The sequence below is a fragment of the Atheta coriaria genome, unplaced genomic scaffold (assembly GCF_025399875.1).
Source record: "Atheta coriaria isolate IRGN ID8LTWV9N9 unplaced genomic scaffold, Caltech_Dcor_3.1 hic_scaffold_6_pilon, whole genome shotgun sequence".
NCBI classification, from domain to species: Eukaryota; Metazoa; Arthropoda; class Insecta; order Coleoptera; family Staphylinidae; genus Dalotia; species Dalotia coriaria.
This window is the reverse complement of record NW_027045448.1, coordinates 6,605,595-6,622,538: the sequence shown is the minus strand read 5'-3', so window position 1 is coordinate 6,622,538 and position 16,944 is coordinate 6,605,595. Positions and strand designations below refer to the sequence as shown.

The 16,944-nt window shown below is 40.0% G+C and overlaps 2 protein-coding genes across 3 annotated transcripts; one reads left to right on the top strand and one right to left on the bottom strand.

Moving 5' to 3' along the window:
- Positions 1 to 555: 555 nt before the first annotated feature.
- Positions 556 to 16,852, bottom strand: LOC135793991 (serine/threonine-protein kinase SMG1-like). Its single transcript, XM_065305115.1, is given in 8 exon segments — positions 556 to 1,572; positions 1,633 to 3,185; positions 3,188 to 4,767; positions 4,834 to 5,096; positions 9,900 to 13,324; positions 13,327 to 15,404; positions 15,406 to 15,809; positions 15,812 to 16,852. Coding segments are annotated over 8 exon segments (10,209 nt in total). The 5' UTR covers positions 16,640 to 16,852; the 3' UTR covers positions 556 to 1,494.
- LOC135793996 (5-hydroxytryptamine receptor 1A-like) lies at positions 5,635 to 9,763 on the top strand. Of its 2 annotated transcripts, XM_065305124.1 has the most exons (4): positions 5,635 to 6,105; positions 6,171 to 6,727; positions 6,948 to 7,260; positions 8,550 to 9,763. In XM_065305124.1, the coding sequence occupies exons 2-4, from the start codon at positions 6,324 to 6,326 to the stop codon at positions 8,985 to 8,987; spliced, it is 1,155 nt and encodes a 384-aa protein (XP_065161196.1). In that variant the 5' UTR covers positions 5,635 to 6,105; positions 6,171 to 6,323; the 3' UTR covers positions 8,988 to 9,763. The 2 variants fall into 2 exon arrangements, with proteins under 2 accessions (XP_065161196.1, XP_065161195.1); XM_065305123.1 differs by having other exon boundaries at positions 5,635 to 6,727.
- Positions 16,853 to 16,944: the final 92 nt, after the last annotated feature.

Sequence of the window (16,944 nt, the reverse complement as noted above, 5' to 3'; positions counted from 1 at the left end):
TAAAGTTTTTGTTCTGATTTTCAACCGAAAATATTTTAACAAAAAAGTTCGACCCTGTCTTTCGACCAAAAATATTTTACACCCAAAAGTTCGACCCTGTCTTTCTGTCGAAAATATTTTAACAAAAAAGTTTGACCACCCTGTTTTTGGACGGAAAATATTTTACACAAAATAGTTCGACCCTGTCTTTCGACCAAAAATATTTTAACAAAAAAGTTTGACCCTGTCTTTCGACCGAAAATAATTTAACAAAAAAGTTTGACACTGTCTTTCGACAGAAAATAATTTAACAAAAAAGTTCGACCCTGCTTTTCGACAGAAAATAATTTTTAAAATAAGTTAGTTAGGTCCTGCCTTTCGGCCGAAAAATAAAATTTGAACTTGCGAGACTGCTACCTGGCGGAAGTCCATGATAACTAATTATATTTAAACAACAAAGGCTTCACATATTTATTTATTCTGCACCCATATCACTCCTCTCTGTGACAAAAGAACTATACTGAAAAGATAAAAAAGAAAGGAGTATGCTGATGTAACGAATTCAGGATAGTAAAATTTCATTTTTCCATAGACAATCACTATATTTATTTGCAGCAAGTAATAAAACAGATCGAAATAAAAAAAACCACATACTCGAATTTGAAAACGGTTGGAAACGATGTTGTTTCTACACTAGTTAAGTTGTAAGCTGTATGATTTTGTTTCATTACAAGCGATATTTTGTTAATTGCCGATAAAATAAGATATTCCATTAATTACCAAAAAGAGAAAATTAATTATATTATAAAAGGCGTACGAAGAAAAAAAGATTCACGCCGTTATAGCGATGACATTAACACATTCACCCATGTCATACATATAAATATAAACGACTACAGTAAATAGGATTATTTCATATTATAACCAAAGCCAAAGTTTACCATTAACTAAAAGAAAATATAAGAGATAGTAGTAGTTTCATTAGATAATATATGTCTGGCCACCACGCTATTATTTCGGCCAAATTGTACGCTGGTACATTAAAGTACCGCGCGTGGATCTTACGCTTTTTTGTTTCATTTTTTATTTTATTTCAATAACAGACAAGAATATCCACGCAGTGAATTTGGGCGCTCGACGAATGTAACCCGAAACAGGGGGGCCAGCGCCGCAACTCTTGCCTTCGTTTAATATTCTGATTTTGCTTTGTGTTTTTACCGTCGAACAAAGTACTTGTTAAAATTATGAATTTGTTTGCTCAGCATGGCGTCGCCTGAGGCACGCCCCCAAATGCCAACTGCCAATATTACTAAGCACTCCAATAGTAACGAGATGATGCTATGCTGCTTGCTGGTTGACTGGCTAGCTGGCTGGTGGTGTTTGCTGACGGCCCTTTTTGAATGGCGCACGCAACACATGGGACACGTTGCGACGCTGCGATTCCTAGTGGGTTAAACAGAGAGAGTGGATCCCGGACAGCCGGAAGGCTGCCGTACACCTGATCGCGCCCCTCGTTCACACCCACGGCGTCCAGCCTTCGTACAGCAGGGCCAGGTTGTCAATACTCGTCGCTTCTCTTATTACATAATCCACCTACAAACCGAAACATTCGTTAAACTTCATACAGAATATCATTCAGGCTGGAGCACTTACCTGTTCCTGAGTGGAATACTTCCTCCCTGGATCCGGATCTTTACCCTCCAATTTCATCCTTACCCGACGCCATACGCCCACTGCATATGCATTCCTCTGCTGTCCCTTGGTCATACTCTCCTGCTTGCCGGGCATAGCTCGAAGTGGACTGAGCGACACACCCTCCTGCCGTACCAACTGTTTTCGCCCAATTATTCCATCTCTACCCTCCAACTGCAACAAATCTCGATGCACCGCCTCTGTATTGGCTTCCAACGCTTCCAACTTTCGTCTCATCGCGCCCATTTCTTCCGCACTCAGCTCTTTCTTCATGTTATAAAACAAGCTCGAAAAATTTTCCACGTACTGGCGATACTCGTAAACAAACTTCTGTGTTTTGACGGCGCACTCCTCAATTTTCAGCATCGCCTTAATCAAACTCTTAAAATCATTCATCACGTTGCTGTGTCGGCCATACAACACTTTCAACTCCTCGAGTTTAGCATTAATATTGGTCGCTGCTGTAAACACATTCACTTTCAATTCGGCGGATGTCGCTTGTGTAGATGTAATCGTGTCGGAGATTTTATCAGACACCAAGAGCGTCCACTTTGGATCACCTTCCATTTCAGCAGTGTAAAACTTCATAATATTTTCCTCAACCGGAGTCACAGCGTCAACTTTGACTTTCGTAAGTCTGCAAGCTGACACCCACTGTTCATACCCTCTTAGGAAAATCTGATCGCAAGATTTAGACTCAGGTGTGGAGCATCTCAAGAGCTCATATCTTAAGATGTTACTACAAGTTGACAATGTCGCCCCGCAAATATGCTGTTCCAAAGTAAGTCGGTCTTCTCTAACAGTTACAGCCACTTCAAACTGGGCCAGTGTTTCATTCAAGTCTGGATTAGCGCCTGCGGCCCACTTCAATCTCTGCGAAATACTAGCAATCAAGGTCTTTTGCTTTTCACGTACTTCACTTGCTTTCGCTTGGAGGCGACTCAACGCAGCCGTTTTATTGCCCATCTCAACAATAAACTTACTGCGCATGTAACTGCACTTGTCCGATTGTTGTAGGACTTCTTCATGTAACCAATTGTGCACAGTCAACTGATTTTGCAGTCTGGTCAAAGAACTCTGTAGTAAAGTAAGTGTTTTTTCCAATTTTTTCGGTTCCTGAATCTTTTCCCAAGCATTTTTGAGATTAGACTCCACACTACTCGCTTGAGCAAGTACATTCTGGCTGAACGTGCCGTTTTTAAGGAAAATATTCCATCCCTTATGGTATAACTCGTCCAAGGGGACTTTATTTTCGGCACCGATATCCTTCTGTTCAATTTCGTTGGTTACATCCAGGCCTAGTCTCTGCAACAAATAACATTGTGCATATGCAATGGCTTCGGTAGTAATGCCCAGAAATTGTCGACTGATAAAATCAGCGATAAACTTCCGAATCGGTTTGAGTAACGCTTCATCGTCCAACATAGTAACATTATCGCCAATGCCTTTGAACGACTGACAAACTTCCATTGACAATGCAAAGAACTCACACATCGTTTGCAAACGTTTCAGTAAAAGATATCATTCAAAATTGCATGAACTTGAGGATTGAAGATCGGCGCAGCTAAACTTTTTGCTTCACGCACCTGATCTAATTTTCTCCAACTTGGTGAAACTTTCAAATTTCCCAGCAAACTCACAACATTATTGCACTCCAAATGCAATTTATCAAAAAGCCCATTAAATCCCATCAGCAACATTTTTCCGGGTGTTAACATACTAATCGATGATTGCAATAGTCCTTGATATTGACCTTTCAATGTCATCATCTTCTGATCAAATGCCTCATTGCAACCGTAGTCCATTTCCATTACAACGCAAGTTAGATTCTTTTCCAACTGGAGAACCAAATCCTGGATCGGTCCCACACTCATAACTATAGCGTTTAATTCATGTACCATCCCCATAACACTTGCCTCTTCACACTGCATTTTCTTGATGCTTTCTGGTAGAATAATCGTATGGAAATTAAAATTCAACTCGTGCAAACTTCTATACAAATTATTTGCCGCTTTCAAACCATTCTCAACTTGCAGAAAATTGGTATCCTCAATGCTATTATCCAACTGCAAATAACTAATCAACTCAATAGCCTTACTGCAGCTGACTGTTAATTCGTCCAGGAACCAATCACCATCACGGGATGTCAGTTTGATCAACCAATCACCGGTTTTCGATGCGGCTGTCTCCAGGGTAAGGAAAGTTCGGTTCAATACCAATAGTTCACTAACAATGACAAACTCCAATGCTTTCGGGGCTTGTTTCTCACGCTTGACGAAATTAATCAAGCACAATTTCGCTTCAGAGTACAATTTCTCCAACACACGCGGTTCTTCAGTGCGGACATCCTCGTAGGCTTTCGCTACCTTCGTAGCGGTATTATTATAAACCAGATTCAGTTTATAATTATATGCAATAATCGCATTGATTGGTTTAGTTGCAAGATTCAGGAACGCGAAAACCTGTTGGTAGATCATTTCGCATGTTGTGACATTATCAGATGTAAGCAGCATTTTTGCCCACTTAAGATAGTAGTATATGCGATGTTCCTCAATAAAAGATGGCGGACACTGAGCGAAAACCACCCAATACTCTTGTAGCAAGTTGAGGCACTTCAGCGTCAACATTTGTTGTTGTTCATAATTACTCAACACTTCCGCTTCGAGCTGGTCGCATTGAGCAATCATATTTGTTTGCCCTGCGTTTTGTAGGAAATCTTTCACAATTTCATAGATTTTCACTTTGCTTCCGCCAGAATTATTCAATTCCATATACCATTGTTGGACCTGTTGCGATTGCAGCGTTTTAATCGATTCTTCATATTGTTGGATATGAGCACCGCACTCTTGCTGAAGTTTGTCCAAGTCAGAGCGAGCTTGAGTGAAAGTATCGCGCGTTTTCTTAAAGTTTTCGAACCTAATTGGCAACGTTTGGAGATTATGTTTCAAGGGGCCATTGGCTTCCGCTTCCTTCACAAGAGCCATCTGTTGATGCAAATCTTGTAGCATATCATCGGTAGATGTCGATTGTTGTTGAAGTTCGAACCATGTGTCCACCAAGGTGTACAATTCAGGAATTAATTTTGTTATGTCACATCTGAAATAAAAATATTTAATCTTCCCTTCTTAAATTAATAAAAATTTAAATAACTTTTCAACATACTTGTTAAAATCCCATTCGTTTTTCACTTCGCTGCACCGCACACGGTACATCGCGAGTGTTACTTCCTTTTCCAGATCCTTTCGAGTTTGGCGATGTGATGCACAAGTCGACATGCCCCCAAAAGTAGTGCCTACCAATCCATCATTTCCGACAGTCCAGTCAACAAGTGGGTCATAGACAAACGCCTCCAGCAGCGTGAGAAGTGTCTCGCGACCTTTCTTCATCGTCTTCAGGATGTTTTCGCAAGCCAGCCGGAACATTCCCTGCGAAATTCAACTAAAATTAGACTTTTCCAATGTCAGAAAAAGAGCACGCCACACAAATTTAATCAACCAAATGTGAATGCAGCGCACTTAATTAGTGCGCGTCTGGGAATAGTAAGAGTAAGTAAGTACGTATCATGAAACACTCCATTAAACTCTCATTAGGTAAGATATCATCTTTACTAATTCGAATAAAGTTATTATTAACCAATAGGTGGAACCGAAAGAGCTATTATCAAGTGGACGTTTGCCGTAACCAACCAAATATTTGCCAGCGGCAAACAGAAAATCATCGAACAATATTTTAATAGTTACATGCAAAATTCCAAATGACGTCATCCAAAATATACGAATACAAAAACGCGGAAAGAATGTCTGCATTACTTTTGATTTGATTGATCAAGTGCAGCAGCATATAAAAAAATAGTGCATTTGGACATTGCACATTGCTCGCCACTCATACCGCGATTTATTCTATATTCGACATTCTATCGGATAATGGATTCGCCACCATGCTTCGCTTCCACTTTGCGGCCGGCTGGCGCAGTTCGAGCACGCGTCGGATGCGTTAGTCGCTCGCCGGACGCATATCGTAAAAGACCACTACAAAAATTCGCGCAAAAAAAAATAAAATAACTTGGTCATCAACGCATTTTTGCCTCAACCGGCCAAAACCGTGAATCATCAGTATATCGGATAACCCCAATCGGCGCGCGGTCGATAACAAACTTTCATTCCGAAAGACAACCGAGGAATCATTAAAATGTAATTACGCACACACAGCGTAAATAATACCATAACAATAAAAAATAAACTACTACAAAAGTGTTGTGTGACAAAGTGTCTACCGGCCTGCAACCTTGAAAAAAAATTCAAATTCATTCTTTGATGTAAAACAAATAATAACGCATAAATCTCATGGCTGACCAGAGTATACTTCAAATTTTCAACAAATAATAATCGTAGTAAAACATTCAACGCACGTTTGCAACCATGTAAACTTTGTAAGGTGACTTATTAAAACTCAAGTTTAAGGCTAGTCGATAGAAAATAAAACCAAGTGTCGTTTTCCAGTGGCAGTCACATTGCGTGTTCAAGTGCAGTTTTGAACGGCGGCCAAAAAAAACCGCTTTCAATGAACTTCAATCGAAACAATCATCAAAGTAGTCTAAATTTAAAGGAATATTTAATCAAAAAATGAAAAATCCGTTATAAAAACATCACAGAATGGCAGACCTCGATAAAAACTACACTTTACAATCAGTGAATGGCACCAATGGACCGGAAATAGCTCCCGAGGTGATTACGTGGATCGTCATCGACTCGATCATCATATGCCTAACGCTAGCCGGGAATATTCTGACAATTTGCGCGATCAAGTTGAGCAAAAAGATTTCGGAACTGCTCTCGAACCGGTACATCTTTAGTCTGGCGGTGAGCGATCTGCTCGTGGGGCTGACACTGCCATATCATCTGGCGTTCACCATCGATGATTATCTGGGATCGCACGAGAGCACCTGCATCCTGCGCTTCGTCCTTATTATATTGGCATGCAGCAGTTCTATTTACAATCTTCTTGCGATTGCTGCTGATCGATATATTGCCATTGTTTTGCCATTTTTTTACAGCAGGTAAAGTAAAAATACTTTTTTTTTTGTAATTTAGCAAAGAATAATTAAGATAATTGAGTGTTAATGAATTTTGCATGTAAATTAACTTCTGTAATACCAAATTTTTGGTAGGAAATAACTTTTTTATCAAAATTATTGCACTAAAAGTACACAAAAACATAATTTTGAAAATTCGGCAGTGAAAAATTAATTTTAAACTTCATGTCTCATTTAATTTCAGACATATGACAAGAAGAGTTGTCTGGTCAATAGTTTTCTCTGGCTGGTGCTTGTCCATCGGCATCGCATCAATGCCAATCTACTGGAACACATACGAGCCGGGCAAGTGCACACAGGACCACGTCCTGCCCGCACAATACGTCAACTTCATCATCACCCCCATGTTCCTCTCCATCTGGCTGGCGATGTCCGTGCTATACATGCGAATATGGCGCGAGGCAGCCGAACATGCAAAACGCCTCCGCACCGCAGCCAATTTCCCCGGCGCCAGCGCCAAGCAACGCAAATCTCTCAAAGAAAACAAATCCGTACAGGTACGCCACGTACGTCACTTATTCATAATGTGCGACAATAATACACACAACATTCAGATCGTATCGATGTAATCAAATCTATCATGTGCATCGAAATGCAATTTGGTGAGTGCAGCGTGTGGAAATCCGCGCTTATATAAATATGACCGATTTGCGCACGTCCGTGAATGTAAACAAGACGCGACCGGACTGTCATCAGCGCGAAATGCAAGAGAAACAAACAAAATCATGTTTAACTTTACATGAAATCAATTAAAACATCGCGATAATTAAATGAAGTACCCACTCGGTAAAAATGATTTCGAAATTTGTGTTTGCGCAACTTGAAATTTTCGTATGTTAATGATAAAATTAATATGTACGTGATGAAATCTTCTCACGGCAACGAAATTTGAGCAAGTTGAACATGTGTAACATCACGTCTTATAACAAACAATACAAAAATCGACAGCATGCACGCATTCAGTTCAATTTCCTATCAAGTTACGATTTTGATTCGACCTTAAACAAACTTTATTGGACGACATGTCCATCAACCATCACTGCGTTACTTACTCAAATGTAATGGATGCATAAAACGTGTAAACACCATTTACAACCATCATCGGATACAAAAATAACACATGTTGACCCAGCCGGAAAAGAATGCAATTTAGGCGAAATTAAAATAAACGCTGCATAAATCATGCTAGTATTAATTAATTTAGCGGCGGCAAACATTATTTAGGCATCATCGTAAACTCTCGACAAATTACCGAGAACAATTAGGGAGAATAAACATAACAGTGACATGACAGTGTTTATCTTTAAACTAAAGTTTAAATTGCTTTCTACTCCAGGCTCAACAGTCATGAAGTAATTTCTATTTAGAACTTATGCACTTCTTTAGAAAGTCAAAAATTAACTTTAAGTTCACTGTTGATAATTTGCTATCGCGTGCGGTGAGAATGACAGCTAAATTTAGTGCAAAATGTGCAAACATGACAACACCAATTCGACAAATGTTTATCAAGTTTAAGAGGAGATAAAATATACTATTCCTTGACTATATCCGCCACAATTGTTTATGGACATCCTGCCAGCGCAACCAAATAAATAACAAATTACACGTGCCCATTGCTTTCCGTTCGGAACCAATCGAGCGCACACGACACAATAATGAAGTCGTGAGGCTCGTGTAAGTACCCGCCCACAAAGTCATTGTAATCATCTAATCATTCATATAAGAATACTTTTAATTAACCAACATCAATACAACGAAATAATTATCACTTTTGTATTATTTCCAGATGGTTTTATTGATACTCGGCTGTTTTTCGCTCTGCTGGTTTCCCTACTTCTTTGTGTTAACTTATATGCGATTATACAACGGCAGAAGTCTACCAGAAGTCTACGAAGCCGTCTTTACACTAGCTGTGAGCAACTCCTGGATGAATCCACTCATCTACGCGTGGAAGAGTAAAAACTATCGGAATGCATTCTGGTGTCTGCTAAAGTGTAAATCACCGCGAAATCTCAACAAGGAGCCAAACTTCATCACTGATCACATTCCGGGTGATAAAAGTCGCAAAAATAATAACCCTGCTGAGCGTTCAAGTGATAACAATCTCCGAATAGAGATACAATTACAGGAAGATTTTAAACAAGCGAAAAACGGTAAGAATCTCGATAAACAACAAGAAGAAATGCAGCATAGTGATGGTACAGTTACAACATGCATCAACTAAACAAAAAACAACATCCAATATGTACTTAATCACTAACCTAACACATTTTATACACGCGATGATTTGCGATGTGAATTCATGCAGCTGTGGATGGTATTCGGCCGTTTTTTTCAAACACGACCGATAACCTCATCGCGCACGAAAATAGTATTTCCATACAGGAACGTATTACAGGTTGTTTTTTTTTTTGAAACAACAGTCAAACTCCAAAGTATTACAATGTATTACTTATACTACGCATTATATTAAAATCTCCAAACAAGTTGAAGTATTTCGAAAAAAACTACGGGCCTGCACCTGATAAGCGCGCTAATCGGGTGCATGCGATACGTTCGCGGATATGAGCAACGGATCAATCAAATTTGTTTACGACACCTCCCGAAACAGTGATAAGGAACCAACGCGATGGGCCATCATCGCCGATATTACTAGCTTTATAAATAAATTTGTTCTAGCGATAAGTACCTACAACGAGTACCTGTTTGTTTACTGCATCGTAATTGTTTTAATGGGAGTGAATTACAACGCGCCGCGCGTCAAGAAACCAGTACACAATTATGACGATCAGAGTGATAATGATTGCGATGAGAGTGTAAATATTTTCTCGCGGTGGTATTTTATTTGCAAATGTGCATTTAATGTTAATTGCTGTGTTATTTAATTTATTGCTAATTGGTACGACGGGTATATTTATATTACAGTATTTTTAGAAATTAATTGTAAAGAAATTTGAAAAGATATTAAAAACTAATAAATGTTGAAGCAAAATGAAAAAATTATGTTCGTTCTGGAATACGCAATTCATGCTTTAAATTTTATTATATTTTATTTTTACGAGTTTTTTTAAATTACTTGTAAAAATAAAATAAATAAAACAAAATTTAAAAAATATATTAATAATTTTGCACTCACCTCAACACCTGTAATTCCCAAAGCATCCCGTATATTCGGCGTCAGTCTAAATGGCACTTTTTCTGGCACACGCAAAGTCTTCCCTTTCTCGAAACACACATTATAATCAATGTGCACCACCTCACCAGTGTTTAAGTCCACCAACACATTATCAAGATGCCGATCGCCAAGCCCAATGATATATCCGATGATGCTCATCACCGCAACGGAATACGAATATTTACGCACAATCTGCCACCAGGCACCTGGACTCACCGCATGGCACCACAACTCTTTCGCGAGGAGATTACTCGGTGTTTCCGCCATTAATTCGGTTAACACTTGCTTCAACGCAACCAGCGGCCATTCCTTCCGGTTGTCTATATTCTTAACTCCGTGTTCTTGCAATAATGGATTCAATTTACTGTAAAACAGCTCTGATGGTCTTGAAACAGTGTTGGTTACTTTTGATGCTTTGCTAGCTTCCCGCTGCTGCCACCTTTTATATAGAGCAAAAACAGGTGTTGTCCCACCTACCCAGCTAATCAACCCTGATCTGGGTCCTAGGGGTATTACGGAGTAATGGCGTGCTCTGTAAAGATTATGGCCGGTACCTTCTGTATTTTGCGCCATCATAGTGTTTGCAATGCTCAAAAACTGCATAATTCTTTCATCCAAGTGTAAATCTTCTAACCCTTTGAAGAGATACGTGTAACTGGTACCATCCGATCCGTAGAAGATCAACTTTTTCGGTTTGGTCTTAGTGGGCAAAATAGAAACTTGGTTGGACACATGTGAAATGTAAACTTTTGTAGACATAAATCGAGGATTGTCCTGACCAGGCATTGAAATCACTGTATCTTTAATCTTCGCCAGAATCGGACTTATATTTTCCATTTTAAGCACTGAACGTTTATGCGCCTTCTGTTGGAATTGAGTTTGTAACTCCTTCAAGAGTTTCCAAGACTCCTGTGGCTCATCGGGGTTTTCAGGATTCTTCAATTTTTGAAGCACAGATTGAATCAGAGGTAAATACTTCTCTTGGAAATGCTTCTCATGTGGAGTTTCCGGCTCCACCCGGGTAATATCATACAATTGTTCAAGAATAAAAATAATCGGCTTGATAATAATCCGGTGTTTCTCTGTAATCAATGCAATCTTCTGTTCAGGGAATAGGTAACTATTTTGGTTGACCTTATCAATTTCAAACTCCAACTGTTGTTGCCTCTTGTTGATCTCGCTATGATGTTGTGCGAGTGTACCCAACCACAGTTCATCCCATAATAAAATAATCCTTCTTAGCTCCTTAACGAGGGTCTGCACCTGGGTAATAGTTTCAGGCGCTTGTTTACTCAGAGTTTCCACCATCGACTTGAAACAATCCTGGAGAACATTTTTGCTCTCCTCATCACTCTCGTAAGCATCTTCTTCAATGTCATTTAACTCCGCATCTTCAGAGGGATCATTATCCTGCGATAAACAATCTTTTGGAAGAGATATTTCAGAGAAGTCAAAATTGACTCCTCCTTCAAGTGCTCCCACAACAGCTGGGAATGTGATCAGATGTGGAGCATCCTCTGCAACGCGACACAACAACTCAGAAACCCTTTCACGCACATAACTCTCAGGATGATTCAATCTGGAAAACAATTGTGGGATGATAATCTTCCATGGGTGAGTTGGTGTAGTGGTGAGGCCCTTCTCCAAGACGCTTTGTAACTCCAAGGCGTGTTTTACAACCAATCGTAACAATCTCAAAGTCACCGTCACAGTATTTGATTCTGTGGCTTTAGACACATTCTCGCTCTGGGTAGCCAAGTGTAAATATTTAAAATATGCCTCTACACTATGTTCGTAATAAGCGTAGACTCTCTTCTGCAGATTCCTCCACACATCCACCAATTTCTCAATTAACTCTTCAGAAGCGTTGAATAATGACGAAACATTCTTTAATTGATTGCGAATCATATCCGATGTGTGTATTTCATTAGAATCTATATCCTCCTCATCAACATAAGCTCTAGTTTGTGATAGAATCAACAAAATCCTGTCAAAATCATGATTTTCATTCTGGGTAGGCAATAATCCCTGAACCATTCCTTTGTCTTCCAAAGTCAGAGTATTTGATAAATCCGCGCTATTATCAACAATTTTCCGTCCCCAACGATAACACCACGTCCCAAAAGCATGCCAACCCTTTGCCAAAGTCGGACATTGATTGACACTAAACTGAAGCAACTTTCCAATGACCATTTCATTCATAGGTATAATATTATTACCGATATTTTCAATACCAATTTCGGGCAAAACAACGAGAAGTTTACCCAGCGGTGTAGTCAAATCCGTAAGAGACATTTCATTTGTCTGCAACCATGCTCCTAATTTTAATAAAATTTTGGAACTAACCTGTTTCAATTCCGGATTGGAGCACATATCAGCACTCTTAAACAATGAAGTTGAAGCAATCGCGCAGATATCAAACGCTAATTTCTTCGGGTTGCACTGATCAGTCGGTGTTTCGTCGTATAACAATTTGACAAGTTCCTGCGCTGCTTTAGCTCCATCCAAATCCCATGTTCTCATCTCGGGAATCTTCAATTTAAACGACTCTGACATATTTATCAGTAAGTTTGATCCAGAGGACTGATCTTCAACACGTAGTAAACTGTTATTTTCCAGGAGACGATATAATTGTGATGTTGCTCCAGTCATATTTCCTTCTTTTCTAGACTTTTTAATAATATTCAATCGCAGATTATTACAGAATTTTGTTAGGTGTTGCAATTGCAAATGGCAAAAATATTCAGTCCACCAGAGAATCTTAGCCATCACGGCACAATCGACTTTCTCAACGTCCAGCTCGAAATTTTCGGAAACCAAAAACGCTGTACTTGCTGATGACACATTATTCACAGCATTCTGTAACCCTGTAGCAACATAATGCATCAAAGTAAAATCTTGTTGAAATTGCACAGGAGCAAATAATGCATTCTCCTGCATCGCCATTCTAATTTTAGCCAAATCCTTCTCGAGTGTGGAATTGAGAATTTGATTATCCGCAGCGGCGACATTCAATGCGACTTGATAAAGATCACTCTCCGTAGTAAGAAGCGCATCATAAACACTCCAAGATTCTCTCGCATAGTCCAACTCCTTCCATGATGTTAAATCGTCAAATGCATGTGTAAGTGTCTCCAAGTTATAAACACTCTGCGCGCACTCCAAATTCACCGTATTGAATGAATATCTCATACCATTCTCGCCCTCAGACATTAATACATACATCCTACCGTTTCTATACTGCACAATATCCATCCAGCTATTAATCTGCTTATAACAGGCAAAAATCTGATCATTTATGAAATTCCTCACGTAAATATCCAGTTGTGATCCGCCTATATCAATGATTTTCTGATATCCATTCGCTGCGATTTCGTATTTTTGTTGGCTTGTTCCGCTGCGCACTTGATCCAATCAAATTTTCTTCCTTGTCCTTTACACCAGACGTACAACCCACTGATTGCCTCGCTTTCTTGAAGATTTACATAAGCCATGGTGAGATACACAACAGCGCGTTCAAATTCCAATGTCTCAACTTTTCCACCTTTTTGTAGATCTGCAAGTAGTTGTTGGCCATGTCTAACAGCAACCACATTCAACCCGGCGTGAAGTGCAAGTTGTACAAGAATAATTCTAATCCTAGACAACCATTCCCTGCAAGTGCTTGCATTGGTGCAGAAAAAAGTACGCACTGGTTTCTGCGGTGATGGAATGGCAACTGCTGTACCTTCAGCTGCGTTATACATTGCCATCTCAAGATGTTCAATAAATTGAAGTAAAAGTCGTACTCTGCTATCGCTCACCTGCTGTTTACCACCTTCGTGTTTGATCTTCATGACATCTCTCGCCAATTGTTTCAAAGCATTCTCAAAACTAGTAAATGTTTCATTGGGTTTACCAAGTGGTGTTCGAAGTTTACTGTTGACACATAGTTGTGCGGCTTCCCACGTGGCCCAGCTATACAAAACCATGCGATTATTCAGCGCCAAGTCACGATACTGCTCGGAAAACACACTGTCGCTCTCCAGTGGCCAGCAATGCGCCAACATATTCTCGAGGAAATTCTCTGAAGCTGGTTCGTTTTTCAAAAGGTAATTCATCAGCTGTTTGAAATTGTGTCCTGGCATCTCACCGAAAACCGCGCCACTTAGATGCATCCGTTTTGCAAGAGCTAAATTCTTCAAGGAGTACTTTCCTATATCATTTACAGTCGTTGCATTCTCAACGTTCAAAATGGCGACATCCCACGGTATCCACACTGATAATTTAGTATAGTAATTTCGTACTGCGTCATTTGTGGAAGTCATGTGTAAGTTGCACAATTTATTTACCTCAATCAACACATCGTTCTTCCATGGCATTTGTCGATTTGACAAAAGTTTCTCCAAAATCTGCGCTACTTTCTGCACAATTCGCTGATCTTTATTACTTGCATGTTCCAATAATACTTCCATCAACTGCATAAACTCCAATCTGGTGCACAATATTTCCATATAAGACTCACCGATCGTAAGAATCTCATCAAAACTTTGAAACAACAGCAATTTCACTTCGTTATTATCACTTTTCTTCAACGTCGAATGCAAAACATTCAAAATAATCGTAAAATTATTTGATGTGGGAGACCAACCGGGGAATTCCGTTGGTGGATTGATTAGCGTACTCTTTGAGATAAAATAATTGTAGCATTTGCAGTGTGAATATAGTAAATTCAAAATAGACATTTGCAAAACAGGAAACTGCGCAACTTTTTGATTATACGGCTGCATGGAGACTCCGAGTAATTCTAGGACACTAGGTTTCAATATCCACATACCCACAATAGATCCACTGTCATTCGCCAATTGTGAGAGACATCTCAAAAGGAATAAACAGTTAAACTGTGCTTGTCCTTCAGTTTCCTCTGTATTATCTTCAAATGGATTATTTTCGATGATGGTAAACTCTTCGTCGATGAAAGGTTTGTAGGATAGTTGTAAATCGCCCAGCAGAAATCGATATACCTCCTGAAGAAGCGGTATATTTTTAAGATTCAACAAGGCTTGATAAACTGCAATCAAAGCGTCCTGTATGTTCCGAAAGGGTAAAAATCTCAATTTTACTAATGGTGACGCAGGTCCAACAAACTTCGGAATCAATTCAATGTCAAGATCTGCTGACAACTCCTTAATAACTCTGGATATCAACACCAACATAGAAATTATTGAGCTGTTGGTGTAGGACTCAACAAGATCCAACTCAAGATCAATCAAAGAGAATACAATTTCTTGTATGGCTGTTAAAGTTAATGGTTCGGATGTTTCTGTGGTTTCATTTAATTCGGTATTTTGATGAATGGAATTATAAAAGCTCAATAGTAAAGCAATACTCTCATTGGCGGCGATGATCAAATTATCGCATACTTTGATGATGACCGATTGGCTAATCGTTGAAAGAATTTGTTTCATTGCGTCAGCAATCATTTTTCGTAAACCTGGCGTGTGATAGCACTTGTGTCGAACCCTGAAGACATTTCAAGACTGTATTCAATGCTAGAACAAAAACAGTGACATGTTCGACACTTTCTGTCTCGAAATCTGAATATGTCTCTATATCTTCGATAAAATGAACCAGTAGAGTAATTGAAAAGTCTAAATTGTTTTGAAAATGCCCGGAAACTCGTTCAAGCTGCTTGGAAATGAATTGTATGTTGCAAAGTGGCTGTGTGTGATCCACATGCCAGCCAAATAGTAAATCAATGGTGTCCTTGAAGTATTTATTAAAGTTGCTGGGGAAAAACTCGATACTTGTCATGAGATTGTCCAGAATCAGTTTGAAAACCTCGACGTTTTCCGTCGGCTCTATACTTGCGTTCAACTCCTGCATTAGTAGATACATTTTTGTTTGTCTATGATTGAGTTCTCGCGCTCAATGTTTAAAGTCTCCTTTAGGGCTTCCATGAAGAGGCAGATCGTTTCCTCTCTGCCGTTCTGAGCGGAGTTTGTGTTGAATTTCATAATGACTTTGATGTACTTTGTGAAATCAAAGGTATCGCCGGCCATAATGTACCCGATGCGCCCGAAAGCGCGGGCACATTGTTTCTTTGCTTGTGGGCCTGGAGCAACTTGTAGAATGTGCAGCATGCTATCACGAAGAATAGCGAATGATTTTCGCACGTAGGTGGCATTTTCCGGCAGCATCAGGACTTCCAGCAGCTTCCTGCTGATTTGTAACGAGTTCTCTGGGTCTTCCTCAATGCTCAATCGACGTAAAAGTTTCGAAATTCGCGTGTCTTCAGGCAAATTGAATTTTATCTCTTTTTCCGCCTTCTTATCCGCGTCAGCGAGGTTGGCGCTCGGCGTAGCATACTTGCCGTATTGGAATAAGGAAAGCGAATCAAAGTAGTCTCGTTCGCGTTCGTTGCGGTCTTTCCCGCCTCGTAGATCTCGGTCCCTAGGAAAATGTTTGTCCTGACCTCCTCGACGATTGAAGTTATTGCGCCTGTCGCGATCATTGCGGCTGGTAGCGCCTTTGCTAATGTAGAAATTCGCCGGGGATTGTTTGGCAACACGCACTTTTGGGTGAACTCCTGGTACGTAGAGGAATTTATGATTGTTGTCGGTGTCGGGACTCTCGTCCCCGTCGCCGTCGGCGGTCGACGACGGCGAGGTCTTGCTTCCTTGGCCCGCCTTGAGCTTGTACGTCGTATTGTTCGTAATCATCACACTCAACTTAAACTCACATCGCTGTGGGACGCGCGCGTCTGGAAAACGCACGGAATCTGGTCACACGGCACCGCGTGGGACATGTAAACGCGGTTGATTTCGGTTGCACGAATTTCGATGATTTCACCACTTCGCGCACATTAACGTTTTTTTTCTATCGCGTTTTGTCAATCAACACGTTCGCAAACAAAACAGCTGCGAGCTGCTAGCGCCGAGTTCGAGGTTGGGGCTTTCACCCGAAATGAAACTCCCCTATAATGTCACCAGATCCACTGCGTCCAACTTAACTTTCTGTTTAAAAA